General features: G+C 36.8%; 1 protein-coding gene across 5 annotated transcripts in view; it reads left to right on the plus strand.

Moving 5' to 3' along the window:
• ADGRL3 (adhesion G protein-coupled receptor L3) overlaps window positions 1-24,011 on the plus strand; it is an 838,394-nt gene that overhangs the window by 529,919 nt on the left and 284,464 nt on the right. For all 5 annotated transcript variants that reach the window (XM_066386326.1, XM_066386327.1, XM_066386329.1 and 2 more), the window contains exon 7: window positions 5,680-6,480. In XM_066386326.1, the coding sequence (XP_066242423.1) occupies window positions 5,680-6,480 (801 nt within the window). The remainder of the gene's footprint in view (window positions 1-5,679; window positions 6,481-24,011) is intronic.

A 24,011-nucleotide genomic window follows, 5' to 3' on the forward strand; every position in this document is an offset into this window, starting at 1 on the left:
AGTGGCTTTTTATTTATATATTACAGAAATATAGAGGTATCATTGGATTATAACACTCTCCTCTTTTCAAAATTTAAACTATAGATAGAAAATGTTTTTATGACTTACAGTTTAAAAGAAAATTTAAGCTGCTTTAGAATTAAATACAATTTCATAGTTCTTAGTTATGGCACTAACAATTTTTGGCACACACAATTTTATTTGTCCTTAATTCTCAATGCAATTTTAAAAACCTTGGCAGTGCACGCATATGCTCTCTCATCCATACCTTTTCTAATTAACAAAAGCAATTGAAAAGTATTACATATGTTGTAGATATGGATAGAACTAACAACATCTTATTTTCTAAAGAGTAAAATGACTATATAGTGTACCTTTTTTATGAACTGTTGAGAATGAAGGGAAATTACACTAACCATTTTTCCCCATTATGTCCTTTTATACAAAGTAAAATTACCCTTAGTTTGAATTTGTCATTTACTCTAACCACAGGATATAGCTTGTGACATTAAGTTTGACAAAGGACAACAATAAAATCGCTTTAAGGAAATATATAAATATATTTGCAGAGGTTAAATAGACAATAAAAATAGTTTGGGGAATCAAAGTGAAGAGAGAAAAGAAGAGAAACTAGTTCCAAAGAGGTTTGGAAATAAATAATGACAGCTATAATGTTGGTATTCAGGATATTGGACCAGGCAAGAAGACAGGAGGTCCTGAAGAAAGCCTAACATGATTGTCATCGTACAATTCATTTATTTATGACCTTATTACAGAGAGGAGACAAGGGAGTATTTTCAGCATTCATATTTAGATCATCATAGGCTATTTCATAGCAACAAATTTTTCTTGCCAAACTAACTCTCAAGACCATCCATCCTTTTTTTTTTTCTGTATTTCCTTTGCTTTTTTACTCAAGTTTTACACTTAATGAGTTGGGAATACAAACTGTTTGTACATTTTACTTCCCTCCTTGTTTATTGAACTATTTAAAGATATTATACAGATTATGCATCGCACATATGATTTGATACAGTAAATCCAGATTCTATTTTACCACTTTTTTCTTTTTACTACATACTTAAAATATCGAGAAGCAGAATTAATCATTTTTATTTATATTATGCATTAATTCAGTAGCTGTTTACTGATCATTTATCATGTGCCATGCACTATGAGGTTTAAAAGGATACAGTGATAAGCTTGTTTTGTGTATCCATGCACTTTGTTTCAATGGAGGGAAGTATTCTAGAATCAGAACTAGATGATGGACAAAGGATTGGTTAATCCTAAATGGTACTAAGCTTTTCAATGACAAATTATACTTGCCTTGCCAATTTTCGTTGTGGGAATATGATTTGTGTACTTATTTCAACTTTAATTATGGGATTGTTTTACTTCTGTCTCAAAAATAGCAAATAAATGATAAATGAGCTACAACCAGTCATGACATAGGCAAGACCATAATAATTTTTCCTAAAGTAGAACTGCCTAATAAATATTAAATTTGCGTAGCCAGCAAGTAACAGAGGCAAGCTTGACTTATGCTACAATTTATGCCAATATATCTGAAATTAGGCCAGTATCAGAGATTTAAAAGCAAAATTTTACCTAATGGCAATTGAGAAAATAAAGGTAAAAGTTCTTTAAAAATTAAAAATAGTCTATTAAAGTATCACACAGTATTTATAGATTAAAATACATTATCAATACCTTTTATCACATAGTTTATTTTCCTCATTAAACATTTTTGAAGACAGAAATATTAGTCACCAAGAAAGTAGGGTATTAGCCTTTAACTATGAGATCACAGAAGAATTTTATGTGAAATAAGACTGAAGTTGTGTAAGTATACATTTTATATTTTAGAATAGAAATACCTTCCTTTATAATTCTCAAAAGAATACCTATGTAGAGCTAGTTTAAAGAAGTGAATTAGTTCTGGAAATTTCTTTGCAGGGTAGTCTTTGAAAATGTCAATGTCAATATGACTTCCCACTGCCAGCCTCCACCTCATTGTTATGGGCCTCAAGTCCATGCTTTTGAGACTATTAGTTAAGTAATTGTGTAAGGTGCTTACTTATGCTTCTTCTAGTTGTCAGTCTGAAGTTGGCTTGTATTCTTAGTATTCTAGTCATAACATGAAGTATATCTCTTAGGTAAAATTATCTACTTATAGTCCAGAGAGCACTGCAGTTACTCAGTAAAGATTAATTGAGGATGATAAATTATAACAGTACAATAGTTTAAGAGTCTTAGAAATACTGTTAAAAATAAGATTTGTATGTTAGTGAGATAAGAACTTGATATATATGATTATGATATTAAAGTTTCAAAAAGTCAATGAAGAGAAATGAGTATAATTTTGATAGTATTGAAGAATATGAGCTTAGGTCAAAGCATAAACATTTCACCCAAATATAATTACTGAAAACAATATTTCTCCCTTGTTTTGAAACTTTTCTGGAGTTTTAACTTTATTTATTGTGCATAGTATCTCAATTTATTCCTTTTCTGAAATTACCTTCACTTACATTACTTGCAATCTGTACTTTTTAAGTTTGATCTGAATTCACTGTTTCCTGACTCTTCTCTATGTTTCATTGGTCCCTTTTTTCTTGTTGTGATCTAGCCAAATAATTTCTGATGAAACTAAGATTTATAGGATAATTAAGATGCTACTTGATGAGTTTCATAAATATTTTGGTTTCCCGTTACCTGAAAAATAATAATGGAATCTAACTTGAAAGATATGTAACCAATACATGTTTGAGGATCACACTTTATTCTTAAAATATAGTATGTTGAAAAACTTAGTTAAGAATTTCAGAAAAAGACCAGAGCTGGTGACTTATTTATATCAACCTTTTAATACAGATTTTTCTGAAAGGCAGTCTTTTTCTAAACTATTGATGAGTGGGAGGAAGAAAGTTTCTTCAATAAAGATTCTAAATCCATTTTTCAGGGTGAAAGCATTCCTGTTAATGGGTACATTTCTCATAAGACTGATAGGCCTTGGAAAATCTTAAGCCATAAGATATGAGTCACAGAGTCATTTCTTCTAAAGAGATTCATTCTTGTGTTGCATAAAATGCAGGACTATTATGGTAAACAGTGGTATAAACTTTAGTATTTAAAAAATGAGACTAGCCAAACAATTTGAGAGCTTTTGTGTATATTACCAACCTGCCTTTCAAATGGAAATATCAGCATTCTTACTATAACTATTGTATTTCCTATTTCTATAACTGAAATAGATATGTTTATTCAATCTCAGCTTGATTAACTTTAGCCTTATTTTTTCCAAGTTTGTACAGTTTTTTGAGGTTATAATATGATTGTTTTTATAAAAAATAATTTTGCTCTAAGAATGCGTTTGTACAAAACATATAATGTTCAATAAAGCAAGTATGAGTGAAATAAATTATTTACTTTCAGTTTGGAAGAGGTGAATAAAAGTGCTTGGCCAATATCGTACCATTAATCTATTCTCTTTTCTCCTTTCTCTCTCTTTACTTCTCTCTCTCCAATAGAAGTGGAACAAAAAGGTAATTAAATACCTTTCATAAATTATATACTATTTATAGGCTAAGTTATTTAACAGTTTAACATTTAGTTAAAAATAATTTTGTTATTAATTCTTATCTATTTTATGAAAATTTATTTACTACTTCTGCTGCTCAACTTCATTTTAATCTGTTGTACTGACCAGTGCTGGTTTGATTCCTTTGTCCAAAAACAGTTTAATAGTGTAAATTTTTTAATAATGTATTTTATTCCTCTTTATTTTTCAAATAAGTAGTTAGAAATCTAGTAGCTGGTGATAGTGATTGCTTAAGATTTGTTATTATTTCTATACTAACTTTTCTTAGCTCTGGTGTTGTTTCCCCTGTTTATTTCTTTATTTTTTTAACGATTGGGGGAAAGGGGATATTGTTTTCTTAAAACACCTTAAGATTAATTACTTTAGTAACCAAGAGCTGATTATTAACTATCATAAAGTTTATATACAATTTTGATAGCTATGCCTGCCCATCCTTTATAATTATAGCCATCATATTAGAATCCTGAGAAATTCTTCTAATCATCAGTCTTATTATTTAATATAAATTGAATATGGCACTCTATCCTTGCTATGGAAGAGTTTGATGGTCAACTTTTCTTTCAAACTTTTTTCCAAAAATAAAACTTTGGGCACTTTAATAATGTACTTTCTTTTTTTAATAACCTCCAAATCTGAGCTGAGTTTTATCTTGGACTGTTTCTATTGGATCTAGGCTTATAGTTTCTGCTAAAGAGCTAATTACTAATATCAAGAAAATAATACTTTTGTCATGAATTATTAAAGTATGGGTAAACATCCAAGACCTGGTGAATTTCTGATACACCCACCCAGTACACTTGTGATCATTTCAAATATAACAGTAGACTGCATGATTATTTTTCAGTGTGTTTGCTTTGCAAAAATACTAGAGCAGTGTTTCCCATAGCAGGTTCAGAACATTCCACTACAAAGCGGCTATGTAGAAAGGGTTCCACGATCAAATTAGTTCCCAAATCCTCCCTACCTCTGCTTTGGGGATTCTCAAATATCCCTAAGCTATTAGAATCTCTGCCACAATGCTATTTACCATAATATAGATTTATATATGGCAAAGACCCCTTTTTTTTTCTTACCGTGTAACTTCTAGTTATATACCACCTGAAATAGGTGCTTTGAGGACCACCCTCTGGGAAACATTGCTTTATAGCCCCTTCATTGCAGACCAATCAGCCATGCTTTCTTACCACCACTGACACAATGCGCTACTGAGTCATACTAAAAATCACTTGAATCAGATAATTCTTGCCCATTTTCAGCCTGAAGTATGAGCAGCAAAATATTACAGCAAGTAATCTTGTTTTTAATATTCTTCTCATGTAACAGTGAAAGGTACATGTTTTTAAGTTCCAGTACTACTCTATTTAACAGGACCTTCTTAACTGATTAAAATCTAGATCTTGGGTTCTTCTCTGTAACCTTTCACCTTTTCTTCTTTCTTTATTCCTCCTTTCCTTTCTTTTTCTTCCTTTCTCCTTTTCCTCCCAGTGTTCATCCATCACTCATTTTTAACCGTGTGGGTTGCATGCTCTGCGTGTGCTCTATAGCAGCCTTGAGCTTTGGGGCTAGAAGATCCAGTGGCCTGTATGGCAGGGCTCTTTTCCTTTGTTATTATATGTAATTACTATTGGATTTCTATACATTTCTTAAAGATTAGTATTGAATAGCTGATATCATCAGAGCGACAACAGTATTTTTTGAAATTTTAAAATAAGATACCTAAAAATATCACATATAAACATTTGCATTTATGTCTATAAAATACATAGACATACATCGCATTGTAGATATATATCCAAAAATATTGTTATGCATGTGTACAAAGGTAAAAAACAAAGGAAAGCACGGTGACTCATAAAGAGGCCAAATGTTTTTCAGCAAAGAAAACTGAAATGTGTTTAAACAAAAGTTAAAATTAATGCTTATAACTACATTGTGTTCTCAGAAGAATCCAGCAAAATAATTAAGTGGTGGTGGGTGTCTTGTTAGAGTTGCATTCCAGTTGTTAAAAAGTAAGAATATATGACAAAGTATTAATATTAACATATTTTTTACTTTAACTCTTTCCCTTCCAACAGTTTTTCTTTGTCCTGGACTACTAAAAGGAGTATACCAGAGTGAACATTTGTTTGAGTCTGACCACCAATCTGGGGCATGGTGCAAAGACCCTCTGCAGGCTTCCGACAAGATTTATTATATGCCCTGGACCCCTTACAGAACTGATACCCTGACCGAGTATTCATCCAAGGATGACTTCATCGCTGGAAGGCCAACTACAACCTACAAGCTCCCTCACAGGGTGGATGGCACAGGATTTGTAGTGTATGATGGAGCTTTGTTCTTCAACAAAGAGCGTACCCGGAACATAGTAAAGTTTGATTTACGGACTAGGATAAAGAGTGGAGAGGCCATCATAGCAAATGCCAATTACCATGATACCTCCCCTTACCGATGGGGAGGCAAATCTGACATAGACCTGGCGGTGGATGAGAATGGGCTATGGGTCATCTATGCAACAGAACAAAACAATGGTAAAATTGTCATTAGTCAATTGAACCCTTACACCCTACGGATTGAAGGGACATGGGATACTGCATATGATAAAAGGTCAGCTTCCAACGCATTTATGATTTGTGGGATTCTGTATGTGGTCAAATCTGTATATGAGGATGATGACAATGAGGCCACAGGGAATAAGATTGACTACATTTACAACACTGACCAAAGTAAGGATAGTGTGGTGGATGTACCTTTTCCCAATTCATACCAGTACATAGCAGCTGTGGATTACAATCCTAGAGACAACCTTCTTTACGTGTGGAATAACTATCACGTCGTGAAATATTCTCTGGATTTCGGACCTCTGGATAGTAGATCAGGTAAGTTTGACTTTTGATGGTTCTGAAGCTGGAAATATTTACAGTTTGCTTTTACTAAGTTTATTGTACATTTTGATTAGACTGCCTTTGTGGTCTTTTTTCTGGCCCATGTACCTAAAAATGGTTCATTGTCTTTCCATCTAAACAAGTGTTGCTGTTAACCACATTCAGCTATAAAAATATAAGAAACTGACCCTTTCACCTCTGAATAGCAGTCCCCTGATTTTTTATGTGTTTGTTTGTTTGGTGAAAGGAGGAGAGGCAGAGGGACAGACTCCCACATGCACCTCCACCGGGATCCACTGGCAAGCCCACTAGAGCATTGCAACTAGAGCTATTATTTTAGCACTTGAGGTGGAGGCTATGAAGCCATCCTCAGCAGCCAGGGCCACTCGCTCTAATTGAGTATAACTGCAGGAGAGGAGGAGAAGAGAGAGAGAGAAGGGAGAGGGGAAGGGGTGAAGGAGAAGATGGCCACTTCTCCTATGTGCCCTGACTGGGAATCAAACCCAGGACATCCATTCGCCTGGCCAACACTCTACCACTGTGCCAACTGGCCAGGACTTGTCTCCTATCTTTAGCCCTTCTCTGAAGGGCATTTTGATTACAGGCCAATACTGATTAATATTTTGTGTAGTGTAATTTACTACACAAAATCTTTGCTAAGGTAGAATGCTACCCCATCTAATTAATTGTGACTTGCCTTCAGAAATGTTCTCCACTTGGAAAACATCAAAGGTGTGGCTTGTGTTAATGCTTCAGGAGTCCTACAGTAATATATTCACCTCATAAAGATCATATATATGACAATTTCTATTGGAAATATTGTCAGTTTGAGTATACATTTGTCTGAGTGCAACTAACTGATACATGTAGAAAAATGTTTGTAACTAATAAATACCAAAAAAAAAAGAAAAAAAAATCTATTTTTGAAAAAAACAATGCAAAACTTAGCTTTGAATAAACTTGAGATAATCTTTAATTCCCTTCCTTTAAGAGTGCCTTTAAACGCTAGGATAGCCCTGGCCAGTTGGTTCAGTGGTATAATGTGAACCCGGCATGGAGATATCTCGGGTTTGATTCCCAGTCAGGCAACACAGGAGAGGTGCCCATCTGCTTCTCCACCCTTCCACCTCTCCTTTCTCTCTGTCTCTCTCTTCTCCTCCTGCAACCAAGGCTCCAGTGCTAGAATGGCTCTGGTTGCAACAGAGCAACCGCCCCAGATGGGCAGAGCATTGCCCCCTGGTGGGCATGCCAGGTGGATCCAGGTCTGACGCATGCAGGAGTCTGTCTTTCTGCCTTCCCACTTCTCACTTCAGAAAAAAAAATACTAGGATATACTGATTCCTTTTCATAAATTACTTTTTTAAAAAATATTACACAACTGAGCCAAATTATATTAATTTGGAAGCTAAATTATTTTAAACTAACAATATTATTCCTCATGATAAAGTATAATGGAAAACTAAGGAACAGGTATCTGAATTTTGATAGTAATATAGCAATTCTAAGTTTAGTATCTTTTTATTTCAGTGGTCACATGTTAATATTTTTTATTTTCTCTATGGATTTTTCAATGATTCTACTATCAAGCTATCCTGCTTTCTCTCTTAGTTCATTTTATACACATTTTCTTATATAGCTAGATTCTAGTTCCATATGGACAAACAACCTCGTCTTACACATTCTTTTATTATATTTTAATCCGACCATTATTTCTGACTTCTTATATACTTCATATTCTAGTATAATATGTGGCATATATAAAATACTGAATAACTCTTTGATGAAAGAATGAGTGAATGAACGGATGGATGGAATGCAAAATTAGGTAGCATTTTCTCTATTCCCTGAGAGGCTTAAGTCAGAATGACAGCAATTCTTTTCATGGCCAGCAATGCTGTTCCTATGTTGAATTGCCTTTTGTGGAAGGAGAAACATAACTATGCAAGAGCAGCAAAAAACAAGTTCTCTACTCTTTCCTCCAGAAACTCCTAGCCTATCTGACTCACCTCTGTATAGGTAAGGTTTCTCAAGCTAATGTACCCGTCAATATTAAAATCTAAGCAAGAATCAACCAGCAAGAGTATTCTGAGAAGACAGTTCCTTCAGAGCTGTGATATTCTTAAACACAATTTATATTTTGACAACGAAAACTCTGTTGAGTTTCTTATCAGTTTTTTACTTCTAATTTGGAACAGGAAATAACTTTCTGACTCCAGAGAAATAATAAGTAATCATTTTTTTGAATTTAATCGAATATAGGGCAGTCACATATTTCACATTTTATTTATTGAAAAGATTATGCATTATTTTTATTTAGAACAATGTGTAGATTAATACTAATTAATATTTCAGGTTTTATTTTGATGAACAGAGACAAATTTTGTTTTTTAAGTTTTTATTTATTGATTTTTAGAGAGATGAAAGAAACAGAGAGAGGAGGGAGCAGAAAGTATCAACTTGTCGTAGTGGCTTCTCATATGTGCCCTAACCAGGCAGCCCAGGGTTTCATACTAGCAACCTCAGTATTCCAGGTCCATGCTTTATCCACTGCACCACCACAGATCAGGCTGGAGACAAATTCTTAGCTTATTTTTTTATAAATTATCGTTAAAGAGTGCTTAGAGAATTTTCAAAAATATATTTCTAACATATATAAGTAAACTTAAGTTTACATAACAAATATGTAATTTTGGACATAAGGAAAATTATACAACTCATTAAATTTTCTTTGTTTACATGTGGGAGTTCAAATATGAAGCATTTAGATATTAGTGTACATGTTTGTTTAAAAGATACTATCAAAGTGGAAAATATTGAGGAATGATAAAGTTCAGCTTTTGAAATGAATTCCTAACTTAAGCCAGGGCATTGGGTTTTAATGCTTTTTAAACAACAATGAAGAAAGAGCTCTGTTTTACAAAGTGTGAGTTTTCACTATTATTAACTTTGTAAATACAATCGTAAGAAAAATATTATCATACACAAATGCTCAAATTTAAAAGCTAGTACTTTGGTATGAAATTATGCTGCAGTTTCTAGGTAGGAAGAATAAGTATGGGAAGTAAATTTTATGCTTGGTATGTGTGGATATGAGAATTTCAATTAGAATTAATAGAGGGTATTCATCTTTTTTTGCACCAACAGTTTCAGCTGAGTGTGCTTCCTTAGTAAATTACATTGACATTTTTGAAAGAAATTGCCTTTAGTGAATTCTTATCATGGATCTTCTTATGTATCTGTGTATGGAAACCAACTTACTATAAATATTCTGGGGTCAAGAAGTAACTCTAAGTCTGTAGATCTAAACTGTATTTGCTGTTGCCATCTGTTAGAAGCTGGTTGAGTGTTTTTACTCTGATTTTAAGTATGTTCTAATCAGTGAAAATGTACACTTTTTGTAAAGGGGTATCTGTCTTTTACTTCTACTGAATATAACTATTCTGTACTTTAAATGATCTAGGTGTTGGAAGTTAAGGGGAAAATATGTTTTTCTTATCTGTATAAAAATCCTGCAGTAAAGAGAACATAGGTATCATACTGCTCCTGAAATGAGCTTGGGAATCTGAAAGACTTGGGTTTGAATTCTGTCTCTACTGTTTGTGAGCAGGTTGCTCAGCCTCTTGGTGTTGGTGTCCTCAACTATAAAATAAAAAAATACTAACAGCCAGCTCAGATAATTATTGTAAGATTTTAATGAGATGATACATGTAACACAAAACTTTGATCTAATAGGTACATATCAACCCTACAAAAACCATTATTATCCATATTTCCTAAGTGAGCAAACTAAGTTACTATATCACATATAACTTACTCAGAAATATCCCTGCTAGCCTGACCAGGTGGTGGCACAGTGGATAGAGTGTCAGACTGGGACATAGAGGACCAAGGTTCGATAACCCAAGGTTGCTGGCTTGAGTGCAGGCTCACTAGAGCATGAAATTGCTGGCTTGAACTGGAATTATAGACAGGACCCCATGGTCATTCATTGGCTTGAGCCCAAGGACACTAGCTTGAGCAAGTGGTCACTTGCTCTGCTGTAGCCCTCACCCCAGTCAAGGCACATATGAGAAAGAAATCAATGAACAATTAAGGAGAATAGGAGCCGCAACAAAGACTTGTTGCTTCTCATCTCTCTCCCTTCCCAACTGTCTGTCCCTATCTGTTCCTCTCTCTGTCTCTGTCACACATACACACACACACAAACACACACACAAAAAAAATATCCCAGCTATTAAAGTGCAGCTCAACTTCAGATTCCTGCTTCCTTCTGTGACACTAGTGATGGAAAGTATGCTTCCTGATGCTGTGTGTCTAGACTCATTCATTGGATAGAAGTGATTTCAGTACCCCCATGTGCCAGACATTCCAGATGCAAATCTAATTTGTAGTTCTTTCAGGAAATTACCATAGAGTTACATTCTAAAATATTGTATCTTTTAGATGTGGTAATATTTATAACAAGAGTCGATTTTAAATTCTGAAATGGTCAACTTTAATGGAGAATATAATGGCCTGACCTGTGGTGGCGCAGTGGATAAAGCGTCGACCTGGAAATGCTGAGGTCGCCGGTTCGAAACCCTGGGCTTGCCTGGTCAAGGCACATATGGGAGTTGATGCTTCCTGCTCCTCCCTCCTTCTCTCTCTGTCTCTCCTCTCTCTCTCTCTGTCTCTCCCTCTCCTCTCTAAAATGAATAAATAAATAAAAAAAATTTTAAAAAAAGGGAGAATATAATGAAAAACTTAGGTTCTCAGAACTATTCTACCAAGTAGTGTTAGAAGTCATTTAATTTCAGTTCCTTATTTTCCCCAACACCCATTCTCAAACTGTTCATTGGCCTGTCTTTTGTTAGGTTGGTTCAGTTACATGACATTTCTGATTCTGTATTCTTTTCAAGAGAAAACATTGGGGGAGTGGTAAATTTGTGAAAATGATATTTTTCAACAACAGCTATATAAGAAAATTAATTTTAATTTTATTTTTAAACCTTGTATTTCAGATATTCATTGTTGCTATAAGTGAACTTTCTCCTGAGAAGTTTTTTAATGGGCTTATTGTACAAAAAAGTCTAAAGTGTGTTCTCACTTTTCTCTAAAAAACATTTTCAGAACATTATACTTTCTTTACTTATTCTACATTATGGTAAATGCATTTTCTTCGAAGTTTTCCAGCTAGAACTTAGTGGGAAAATGAATCAGAACTTGTTTGATATTGCTATTCAAGTAGTTTATATTTACAAATTTTGTAAAGACTATTTTAATAATATAGTTAGATCTCACATGTTCAAGAATATACCAGTGTGAAGAATTTTCAGTTTACAAAAAGCTTTGTTCAGGAACCAATGAGACATTGATTCACATTGAAGTAATCATATTGATATTGCTTTAGTCATTATTATTTACAAATCCTGAATCAGTACCTGATAAATTGTAGGTGATTTGTCAGGACGTGTTGAGTATTTTAGGAAATAAATAAGTTATATATGCAAATGTTTAATAACCTTTTTATTCAGTATATTATGGCAATGGGAGAATTAGCCCTCAATTTTGTTTCATTAAGATTAGATATTTCTTTAATGTTTTCCCACACTTATATATAATCTAGAGCAGTGGTCCCCAACCCCCAGGCCATGGACCGGTACCAGTCCATGGGCCATTTGGTACCAGTCCACAGAAAAAGAATAAATAACTTACATTATTTCTGTTTTATTTATATTTAAGTCTGAACGATGTTTTATATTTAAAAAATGACCAGATTGGCCTGACCTGTGGTGGCGCAGTGGGATAAAGCGTCGACCTGGAACACTGAGGTCGCCGGTTCGAAACCTTGGGCTTGCCTGGTCAAGGCACATATGGGAGTTGATGCTTCCTGCTCCTCCCCCTTCTCTCTCTGTCTCTATCACTCCTCTCTCTCTAAAAAAATCAATAAATAAAATATTTAAAAAAAAAAAAATGACCAGATTCCCTCTGTTATATTTGTCTAAGACTCACTCTTGACACTTGTCTCAGTCACGTGATACATTTATCCATCCCACCCTAAAGGCCGGTCCATGAAAATATTTTCTGACATTAAACCGGTCCGTGGCCCAAAAAAGGTTGGGGACCACTGCTCTAGAGGATTATTCCTCACCATACCACTCACACATAACTTCTTCCATTCTTTACTAAGATTGTGCTGACCTTTGGTAACCTAAGGAAGTTCAGCAGGTGGTAATGAGAAATATCAAACCACCTTTAGACCTAATGTACTTTTTTTTTCAAAAAAAATTAGAAGAAATTAAAGCCAGGAGTTTTATAATAAGAAAGAAAGTGAGCAACCGTTCAATAAATTTTATATTCAGACATCGTCAGATTTTTCAGGTGGCAAAATGCAGAGATTTCTTCAACTTGGAGAAAATGAAAAGTGTATCGTAGTCAGAAATGAGTAAAGGTTGTGTTCTGTTGCAAATACGTTTTGTGTGCAGAACAGGTGAATCAGTTTTGGACACCGGTATTATACATGCTTGTAAGCCTTGGCACCTGATTATGAAACAGATATGAAAATTCTCCCTCTATTTTTTTCTGAACAAAGCACCAAATCTAGAAATATCAGATCTAGAGTTTTCTTCAAAAGACTTTTAAGTGAGCCTTTTTCCTTTCTTATAAAATACAGTATAAACTAACTATACATTCATCATTGCCTTCAATTGGATATCTTTCGTAAGATATATATTAAACACTTTCATATAATACTTGGCTATTTCACAGGTTATTTGAGTTATTCTCAGATTGGTGTCATGATTCTAAAACAGTACCTTATATCTTCATCTATTCACTGTGAAAGAGTCAAGTAGTTCTTACTTGCCTTCAGCTATTATTAGAAACTTGTGTTGTCTGATTGACTTTCACTATTAAGTTCTTTCTCCCAAACTACCTTGTGCCAAGTTCATTATTCATTATTCACTAATAAATAGCAGTGAGACGTGAGGTATTCTCTTTGACTTTTCCAGTTAACTTTAAAACTCTCTACAGAACATTCTAAACTTTTCCTGTCAAACATACAAATATTTCCCAGTATTTTCTACTTAAGGGTGTAGGCGTAGGCTCAAGTTGATAATAAGAATAGGCAGAGAAGTCCAGCTTCAAGAGACCAAGACTATTTGTTGAGACTTAGTGAAATATCTCAAACAATAAATATAAACGACCCAATGAAAAAGACATGTCGTGTGCCTGTCCTTCTACTTCCCATACACAAAACACGTTTTTGTGAAAACCATTTGAGATTATGAAACTGTAACATTCTTATATGTGCTGAAAATAGTAGATTCTAAAACAGCAAGAGAAAGCCTACACAAAAGAGGTAAGCAATGCAGGTAAGGTGAACCTTCTGTCCTTATAATATGCTAATTAAGTGAATTTGTGTCTCCAGTAAAAGCTGTGGCTATGTAGTGATGAATAAAAACTTTAAACACATATGACACCTCGTTAAAATGTAATTTTCACATCATATATCTGAGCCCTTTACTTTGACAGCTGAGTAATGTGAGTGCTAGGCGGAGCAATTTGAACATTTTGAAACTGTCACGTGTTTAATAGGTAGCTGAATTTGCTTCCTGAACAGTTTAGTTAAATGTGCACCCTCGACACAAATAGAGCGAGAAAGTAGCGGGGTTCTAAATCAAACTAGTCCTCAGCCTACAAGTTGATTGCTTCGCAGTTCCTCTTGAGATGCCACATTGTCTCCAAAGTTTAATTTATATCTATCTAAGTAGCGGAGTGAACTTTACAAAAAGAAAAAATAGTCAGCTACTTGTTGCTGGTTTCATCCTGGTCTGTATTTTTATGTATCACCTGTTTCCTGTCTGCAGAGAGGACCCTCTCTGTCTCTCCAGTTCTTGTTTCTTCCTTACCTGCAGTGACAGCTGCTGCCTGAAGGGCATTGCTGTGGTGATTTTTCAGGGAAAGAGCCAAAACTAGCAAATTTTGCAATAGCTATTTCATGCCATGTGCCATCAGCTAAATTCTCTTATTTTTTTTTGTACCTTTCTTGAATTTTTCTTTCTTTATAGTTGAAGGTTAAACTTATCCAGAATGGCACCTTCTACTTTTCAGGTCAGGCTCTGAATATCAAAAATCACAGTCCTGTATGTACAAAGCCAAGCTGGACCTGACTTTTACAGCTGAGGCTAGCGTTAGCATCAATCTAACATCTAGGTGACCTTCCTAATAAATGAGACAAGATGCAAGGGATAAAAAGCTTCACAAATGTTAAAAACTTATTCATTTTTTTACCCTACAGAATGATGTCCCTGATACATCTATAATTATTAGAAAAGGAATATAAATCATTTTTATATGTAAGTCTCAGTCATAAAAAGATGAGTTACTTGTGACTAAGCTTCCCACTCACACCACGGTCCTTCCTGTAGCCATGTCACTGCTCATCAGCACATCCACCAGAGGGCAGGCAGGTGGAACTGGAATAGTTCTGCTGATCCTTATTAGCACCTCTGAAAGGGGACTAAAATGAGATTTCTGATTATCCAGGAGGTTCACTTTAGAATACTCTACTTCTACCTACATTAGCAGAAATAAATGAGAATTGACTTTAATATATAGTGCAGTGTAAGATTTGCTTTGTCTCTGTGTTTTAAAACTTTTTAAAGTATTCAAGTACCTTAGAATAGAGTGACAATCAAAAGTACGAAGCACAAAGGTATGCCCCTATTAGTAACTACTATTCAGCAGAAAGCAAAATCCTCAGATAATAATAATTAATGAGTAAATAATTTGAGATACACAATGACGGGGAATAGCTACTGTGCTATATAATTTTATGGGATGAGATATGTCAGATATCCTTAAAAACAAATGGAACATTTATTTTCCTCCCTCCCTCCCTCTCTCTCTCCCTCCCTCCCTCCCTCCTTCCCTCTCTCTCTCTCTCTCTTTCTTTCTTTCTTTCTTTCTTTCTTTCATTCATTCTTCCTCTCTCTCTCTTTTTCTTTTCTTTCTTTTTTCTTTTTTTTTTTTTATTTTTTATTTTTTTCATTTTTCTGAAGCTGGAAACAGGGAGAGACAGTCAGACAGACTCCCGCATGCGCCCGACCGGGATCCACCCGGCACGCCCACCAGGGGGCGACGCTCTGCCCACCAGGGGGCGATGCTCTGCCCATCCTGGGCATCGCCATATTGCGACCAGAGCCACTCTAGCGCCTGGGGCAGAGGCCACAGAGCCATCCCCAGCGCCCGGGCCATCTTTGCTCCAATGGAGCCTTGGCTGCGGGAGGGGAAGAGAGAGACAGAGAGGAAAGCGCGGCGGAGGGGTGGAGAAGCAGTTGGGCGCTTCTCCTGTGTGCCCTGGCCGGGAATCGAACCCGGGTCCTCCGCACGCTAGGCCGACGCTCTACCGCTGAGCCAACCGGCCAGGGCCATTCTTTCTTTTTTCTTTTTCTTTTTTGCCTAATAATAATTCTGTTTAGCCTGGCCAGGCAGCAGTGCAGTGGATAGAGCATCTAACTGGGATGTGGAGGACCCAGGTTCGAGACCCCGAAGTAGCCAGCTTGAGTGTGGGCTTATTTGGTATAAGCAAGGCTCACCAGCTTGAGCCCAAGGTCGCTGGTTCAAGCAAGGGGTCACTCACTCTACTGCAGCCCCACTGTCAAGGCACATATGAGAAAGCAATCAATGAACCAGTAAGGAGCCGCAACAAAGAATTGATGTTTCTCATCTCTCTCCTTTCTTATCTGTCTGTCCCTATCTGTCTGTCTCGGACTCTCTGCCTCTACCACAAACAAACAAACAAACAACAAAAAAGAATTCTGTTTATTTCTCTTTATGCCCTTAAAAGGTAAAAATTCATGTCTAAACTTTTGGTATCCATTTACTCCTATAAAGGTATAAATTAAAATCATTCAATGTTCTCTGTCTGAAGCATCTTTTAACTGAAATATATTAGCCTTAAAATTTAGATTGTTATAAAGAATGTTAGAAAAGCAATTTTAGCAAAAATATACAAATGCAAGCAAAGTGTTAGGTATTTGTCAATTTTATGACTTTTATCTTTTATGCTATAAGTTTTTTAAGAAGTCAGATTTGAAAAACATTTACTTTGAGAAAAATAGAAATGACCTTTAGAAACAATCTACCTATAAAAATTTAAAATAGACTGTGATTTTTAAGACATTAAACTTTTCATATCTATGATCATTTTGCTATATAGTATATATACTTATATATTAAGCAAAAAAAAATAGACTTATATTTTATTTATTTATTTATTTATTTTGTATTTTTCTGAAGCTAGAAACCAGGAGAGACAGTCAGACAGACTCCCGCATGTGCCCGACCGGGATCCACCCGGCACGCCCACCAGGGGGCGAAGCTCTGCCCACCAGGGGGCGATGCTCTGCCCCTCCGTGGTGTCGCTCTGCTGTGACCATAGCCACTCTAGCGCCTGGGGCAGAGGCCAAGGGGCCATCCCCAGCGCCCCGGCCATCTTTGCTCCAATGGAGCCTCGGCTGCGGGAGGGGAAGAGAGAGACAGAGAGGAAGGAGAGGGGGAGGGGTGAAGAAGCAAATAGGCGCTTCTCCTGTGTGCCCTGGCCGGGAATCGAACCCGGGACTTCTACACGCCAGGCCGACACTCTACCACTGAGCCAACTGGCCAGGGCCTAGACTGTTATATTTTAAATAGAAGCCTACTGAGGGGCACAAGTAGTAATGGTGTTTGGAGGACAAGCTTGAAACTGGAATTAGACTAACTAGGAAAAAGCCAAAGATGAAAAGTGAAATTCAAGTACAAAAGTAGACCTTCTGTAGAAAACAGAGGCAGGAAGACAAAACTGGGCTGAAGTCAGAAGCCACTGATTGATTGATTCTTTCTCTCTTTCTTTAATTTATTATTATTTCTATAGCCACTGTGTCATGGACATGACCTTTCTTTATTCTCCCTTCCTCCTTTCTGCCCTTAATTGCTTTGCTTGCTTTACTCAGGAAACATGCCTTTAAGTATAGCTGTGGCCAAGCACTCTGTTACAGTCCATGGTTACAACTATAATCAGTCCAGACATTGATCCTCACAGAGCGAACAGAATAATGAAAACAAATAAGAAGAAACAGAAAGGGGGTTGTCAAAAAATAGTAGTCATACACCTGCTATTAATTGTATGTCGTCTGTTTTTTGTCATTTACATAGCACATCAAATTTAATCATGCTCTTTAAAAATATATTATTATCATTTCCAGATAAAGAAATTGAGGATCACAGAAGGTAAATAACTCACATGTCATATACAAAGTCCAAAGTCGCAGTTACAATCCTCATCTGATTTGCTACTCTATCATGTTAACTCCATCGGTGATTAAAGGCATATAGGTGCTAAGGAGCAAGAGCAGACACAGGAAGGCAGTCATAAGTCATAAGTAAGGCAGGCAAGCTGAAGTAGCAGATGCAAGCATCCACCTACAGATAAAGGAAGAACGAACACTCAGTAACTATTGTTGCAGAGCTCCCACCATCCTCTTCAAAGTGTTCCAGGTATATGAACACACTCTTCATTAGCCTTTTAAAAATGCTGTAAGGTATAGATGAAAAAACTAAGACTGAGTTCTGGCCAGTGGCTCAATGCATGGAGCATTAGCCCAGTATATGTATGTCCCAGGTTCGATTCCCAGTCAGGACACATGAGAAGCAACCATCCACTTCTCTCTGCTTCCTGCTTCCCCTTCTCTCCATCTTCCCCTCTCAAAGCCAGTGGCTCAGTTGGTTTGAGCATTGGCTCAGGAGCTGAGAATAGCTGGATTGATCCCAGCATGTCGGCCTCAGGCACTAAAAATAGCTCAGTTGATTCGAGCATCGGCACCAGGTGGGGTTGCCAGGTAGATCCCAGTTCGGTTGCATGTGAAAGTCTGTCTCACTATCTCCCCCCCTTTCACTTAAGAAAATAAACTAAGGCCTGACCTGTGGTGGCACAGTGGATAAAGTGTCGACCTGGAAATGCTGAGGTCGCCGGTTTGAAACCCTGGGCTTGCCTGGTCAATGCACATATGGGAGTTGATGCTTCCTGCTCCTCCCCCCCTTCTCTCTCTGTCCTTCTCTGTCTCTCCCTCTCTCTCTCTCTCCTCTCTAAAAATGAATAAATAAAAATAAATAAATAAATAATGGGAAAAAAAAGAAAATAAACTAATTACTCAAAAATGTAATCACCTGCTCAGAGAAACCCAGTTTATAAATGTAGGTGTGGGCTTCAAAGAATCTCAGGTTGATTTGACTCTCAATCATGAGGATGAAATAATTTATAAGTACAATGGAAAAAATCATAACATACACAACCATACAATAGAATGTGATATAATGGGAAATGGCTTTGGTGCAGTATGTGTGCGTGTGTGTGTGTGTGTGTGTGTGTGTGTGTGTGTGTGTGTGTGTGTTTTCTTGGAAATGATTAAAGAAACCAATTTAAATGACTTAGATACTTTTCAGAACTTCTGAGCAATTTGAAAGACTTTAGACTTGAAGGCTGACACTTTATTAGATTAGTTCTACTGAAAATGTATTTCCATTTTCTTTCGTTTATTTTTTGTATTTCTTTGAAGTGAGAAGTGGGGAGGCAGACAGATGGACTCCAAATGTACCTGACCAGGATCCACCAGGCATGGTCACTAGGGGGTGATCTCTGCCCCTCTGGGGCATTGCTCTATTCAATAGGAGCCATTCTAGCACCTGAGGTGGAAGCCATGGAGCCATCCTCAGCAACCAAACCAACTTTGCTCCAACAGAGCCTTGGCTGTGGGAGGGGAAGAGAGAGTTAGAGAGAAAGGAGAAGGGGAAGGGTGGAGAAGCAGATGAGTGCTTCTCCTGTGTGCCCTGACTGGGAATTGAACCTGGGACTTCCACACTCCTGGCTGACTCTCTACTGCTGAGCCAACCAGCCAGGGCCTTATTTTCATTTTCTTAATTCAGACACATTGCTAACAATATTTTTATGTTTTTTTTCATGAGCAAGATTGGCAAAATAGTGAAAAAGTAAATTGAAAAAATAAGAGAAAATAGTAAGAGAGGAGTGGAACAAAAGGGAAATATTTTTTTTTTCTAAAACTAAATGAATAAGTAATGAATGAGTTTCCCTTTTTTTCCAGAGGAACATTTATAAAAGAACACATGTTTTAATTAATTTTAGAAATTATTTTCTAAATTTATTTAATTATTTACTTCAAGTGATTAAAAATAAAATTAAGGACAAAGTTGGTAATGCCTATACATTGCTGGTTGGAATATGAATTGTTAGACCACTTTGAACAGCAACCTGGCTTTATCTACTAAAACTTATGTCTCCATAATTGTCGTACCTTATATATTAGTAAATCCAACTCCTAGCATACTTGTGTCTGGAGAAACTTGTATAAGGCCATTCACTATAGCAGTGTTTATAATAACATAATAGTGGACCATGCCGAACTGCTCCTCGGTCGGTGAAAGGACACAGGTTGGGGTAGAGAAGGAAGACAAAGCACAGTTTGTGAATAATAAGCAGCCAAAACAGAATCTATGAGTGGGCAACTACCTGCACTGGCACCAGAGATTTTAAAATTCTGATCAGTGTGCAAGCTGATCAGTTATCCCATAGAAAGAAATATACCAAATCAAGTACTGGTATCTATGAAGTGATAAGAGATCTTATAATAGAATTTCCTGCCTGAAAAGGCAGTGGTGCAGTGGATAGAGTGTCAGCCTGGGATGCAGAGGACCTAGGCTCGAAACCCCAAGGTTGCCAGTTTGAGCACGGGCTCACCAGTCTGAGTACGGATCGCTGGCTTGAGTGTGGAATTGTAGATGTTAAGCCTAATCCGGAGGGACCCGAAACATTGAAGACACGAACAAAGTCCATCGATTACACATCAAAGCTTTATTGTCTAGCTTGGCCAAGCGGGGCAACTCCGACAGAGGTCTGAGGGAGAGCGCGCCAGCCCTTTGTTCTACTTAGTTTTTATAGTTTTGTAAATGAGAAGTACAGAAGCAAAAATTGTAATTAGGAGCCCCTTACCACTATTGATTATAGTCATATGTCCTTTAACATGATAGGACCACGTTCAATTTGCAAGCCATAGATTATTTTGGAGAAAACAAAATTTACAAGTCAACACAATGGTAGAAAGATGTCTTTTTAGATATTAAAGCGCATTCCTATATTATCTAGTGGTTATCTGCCATCTCTCTGTCCAGAGTTACACGTGTTAATCACACGCATTTACATAGGAGAGGTAGTTTCTGTAGGGACAAATGCCCGCAAATGGTTCATTGCTATAAGAAAAGGTTTATTTTGGCTTTTCTCTCCCTGTACCTGGCTAGCCATTCACCCCTTTCCCCACAGGTGTGGTGGAATGTCTGGGAATCCATGTTTTCTTCCCCTTTGCATTTACAATACAATGCCAAGGGCCATCCTGGTCATGCCAGTCACACAGTACAGGGACTATTTCTTATAATTTCTCTGCAAACCTTATCCCAAATTAATAAAATGTTCTTCAAGCCTCCCAAAATATTAATATTAATTCTGTAGCTTTTGGTACTTTACAACACCTGCGGGTGAGGTGGCACAGTGGCTCCTCAGTAGACATGACCCCATGGTCGCTGGCTTAAACCGAAAGGTCACTGGCTTGAAGCCCAAGGTTGCTGGCTTGAGCCCAAGGTCACTTGCTCTACTATAACCCGTGTCCCTCTTTCACACTCACCCCCCATCAAGGCACATATGAGAAAGCAATCAATGAACAACTAAGGAGCCACAACAAAGTCATCTCTCTCCCTTCCTGTCTTTCTCTCTGTCTCTGTCACACACACACAAAAAAAATTCTAGTAATATACATATTATTGGCCACAAGCTAGCTTTAATAACTCAAATCTGTCATTGTTTCCACTTTCCAAAGCAGCAACAACTTTTAACTCCTATAACTTTTTTTATGAAATGAAATTCTTAATAAAAGAATCTCTTTCTTGTAAGAAAATAAAAGGTTTTTTTTGTTTTGTTTTGTTTTGTTTTGTTTTGTTTATGCAGTGAGAGGAGGGGAGGCAGAGACATTCTCCTGCATGTACCCCAACCAGGATCAACCAGGCAAGCCCACTAGGGGGCAATGCTCTGACCATCTAGGCATTGCTCCACTCAGCAACTGATCTCTTCTCAGTCCCTAAGGCGGAGTACATGGAGCTATTCTTAGCACCCTGGGCCGACTTGCTCCAATATAGCCATGGCTTCAGGAGGGGGGGAGAGAGAGAGAGAGAGAGAGAGAGAGAGAGAGAGAGAGAGAGAGAGAGAGAGAGAGAGAGAAAGAGGCAGAGGCAAGAAGGAGGATGGAGAAGAAGATGGTTTCTTCTTCTGTGTGCCCAGACCGAGAATCAAACCTGGGACATACACATACCGGGCTGATGCTCTACCACTAAACCAACCGGCCAGGCCCAGGAAAGGAAAGTTTTATTCTGAATTTTTCATTGATTGCATGCAACCTGTAATAGTAACTATCCTATATTTCAGCTACTGTGCATACTAAGCAATTCTTAACAATTTATTTGCTTAAAAATAATTTATTATATCATCTTCACTGAATTTTCCATTGATTGTGAATATAGTGACTTGTCATACATTCCAAATTCTTATGACAGCATTTAGTATAACTATAATTTTTAAGCTTTCAGAGACATGCATGGCAAAGCTCTTCAGTAGATGAACAGGACTAATGACTTGGCCTACCATGTTCCAGAGTTAAGAATTTGAAATACCACGACACAGGTTCAAGCATGGAAAAGCTAAAATGTTAAAACCTAACAGTGAACAAAAAGACATGTTTGAATGAAGTTTGGTTCTCAGATTTACTACTGCAAAAGATAAGCCAATGAGGATAGATATATGTCAGAAAATATTAAATTTCAGGACAGAATTCATATGAGGATTATTAAAAATCATATAGTGAAGTTGAATTGTATACTGGAGTTAGAATCTAAAGTCATATTTTAAAGTAAAAGTTAAATAATCACATTTATTTTTTCAAACTCCTTAACTAATTTATAAAACATTGTGAGTTTTAAAAAATATATTCCCAGGCCCTGGCCGGTTGGCTCAATGGTAGAGCGTCGGCCTGGTGTGCAGAAGTCTCGGGTTCGATTCCCGGCCAGGGCACACAGGAGAAGCGCCCATCTGCTTCTCCACCCCTCCCCCTCTCCTTCCTCTCTGTCTCTCTCTTCCCCTCCCGCAGCCGAGGCTCCATTGGAGCAAAGATGGCCCGGCCGCTGGGGATGGCTCCTTGGCCTCTGCCCCAGGCGCTAGAGTGGCTCTGGTCGCGACAGAGTGATGCCCTGGAGGGGCAGAGCATCGTCCCCTGGTGAGCAGAGCGTCGCCCCTGGTGGGCATGCCGGGTGGATCCCGGTCGGGCGCATGCGGGAGTCTGTCTGACTGTCTCTCCCCGTTTCCAGCTTCAGAAAAATACAAAAAAAAAATATATATATATATATATTCCCATAGAATATAGAGATAGGACTATATATTATTGTGACATATATCATACATAGTATAAAGCAACTTAACAAGGTATAATTTTACAATATTTTTATTATGTAACAGTATAATTTAATTACTCAACAATATAACTTAAACAGTTGTCTGGTATAGAATAATGTTACATGTTGTTGATATTTTAGAAGCATGTTTAAATGATTTGGAATTTAGATCATTATTCATTTTCTCTAGTTTTGGTCATGTTTTAAAATTTCTATAAAATGTTTTTTTAAGATTTATGTGAGATAGGCCGATTTTTCTTATATGAAGTACATATTTTAACAAGCATATGATCCAGAGTTTTAATCTTTGTTAATTTCTGAATGGTTTAAATTTGAGTTTTCCTGGGTTTTACAAAATTTCTGTAGTGACTGTATTCAATCCTTAAAACAGAAAAATAATGTTCTGAAAAATAACCTGGTATTTCTTATGAGTAGAGTGCCGATAATCAATTTAGAATTCTATGCTGGTATGTACGAAGGCCTTCTAATTGTGTTTAGGGGAATTACCCATCTAAGTAATTAGCACCGCCCTGTACCTACGACACTTAAATAGGAAATGGCAAAGTTTATTGAGAGAACAAAACTATAAGAGAGGAGCCTGACTTTATTTCTAGGGTATTTTTCTTTGTTAAGAAAGAAATATTTGTAATTCTTAAAAGTATTATTCCTAGTTCCTCTGCTTCTACCCTTTCATTACAGAACTTTACAGTGTGTAGCACAAGATATACTCTCCTAGGGGCATACAAAATAATAGATTGGCCTCATCTCTCACTCCAGAGACTTACTAGACACACTGCTCCCAGAAATTAGCGGATATTTCCAAATGAATATGAAGCTCTAAAACAGGGGTCCCCAAACTTTTTACACAGGGGGCCAGTTCACTGTCCCTCAGACCGTTGGAGGGCCAGACTATAAAAAAAACTATGAACAAATCCCTATGCACACTGCACATATCTTATTTTAAAGTAAAAAGACAAAACGGGAACAAATACAATATTTAAAAT

The sequence above is a fragment of the Saccopteryx leptura genome, chromosome 5 (genome assembly GCF_036850995.1).
Source record: "Saccopteryx leptura isolate mSacLep1 chromosome 5, mSacLep1_pri_phased_curated, whole genome shotgun sequence".
Lineage (NCBI taxonomy): Eukaryota > Metazoa > Chordata > Mammalia > Chiroptera > Emballonuridae > Saccopteryx > Saccopteryx leptura.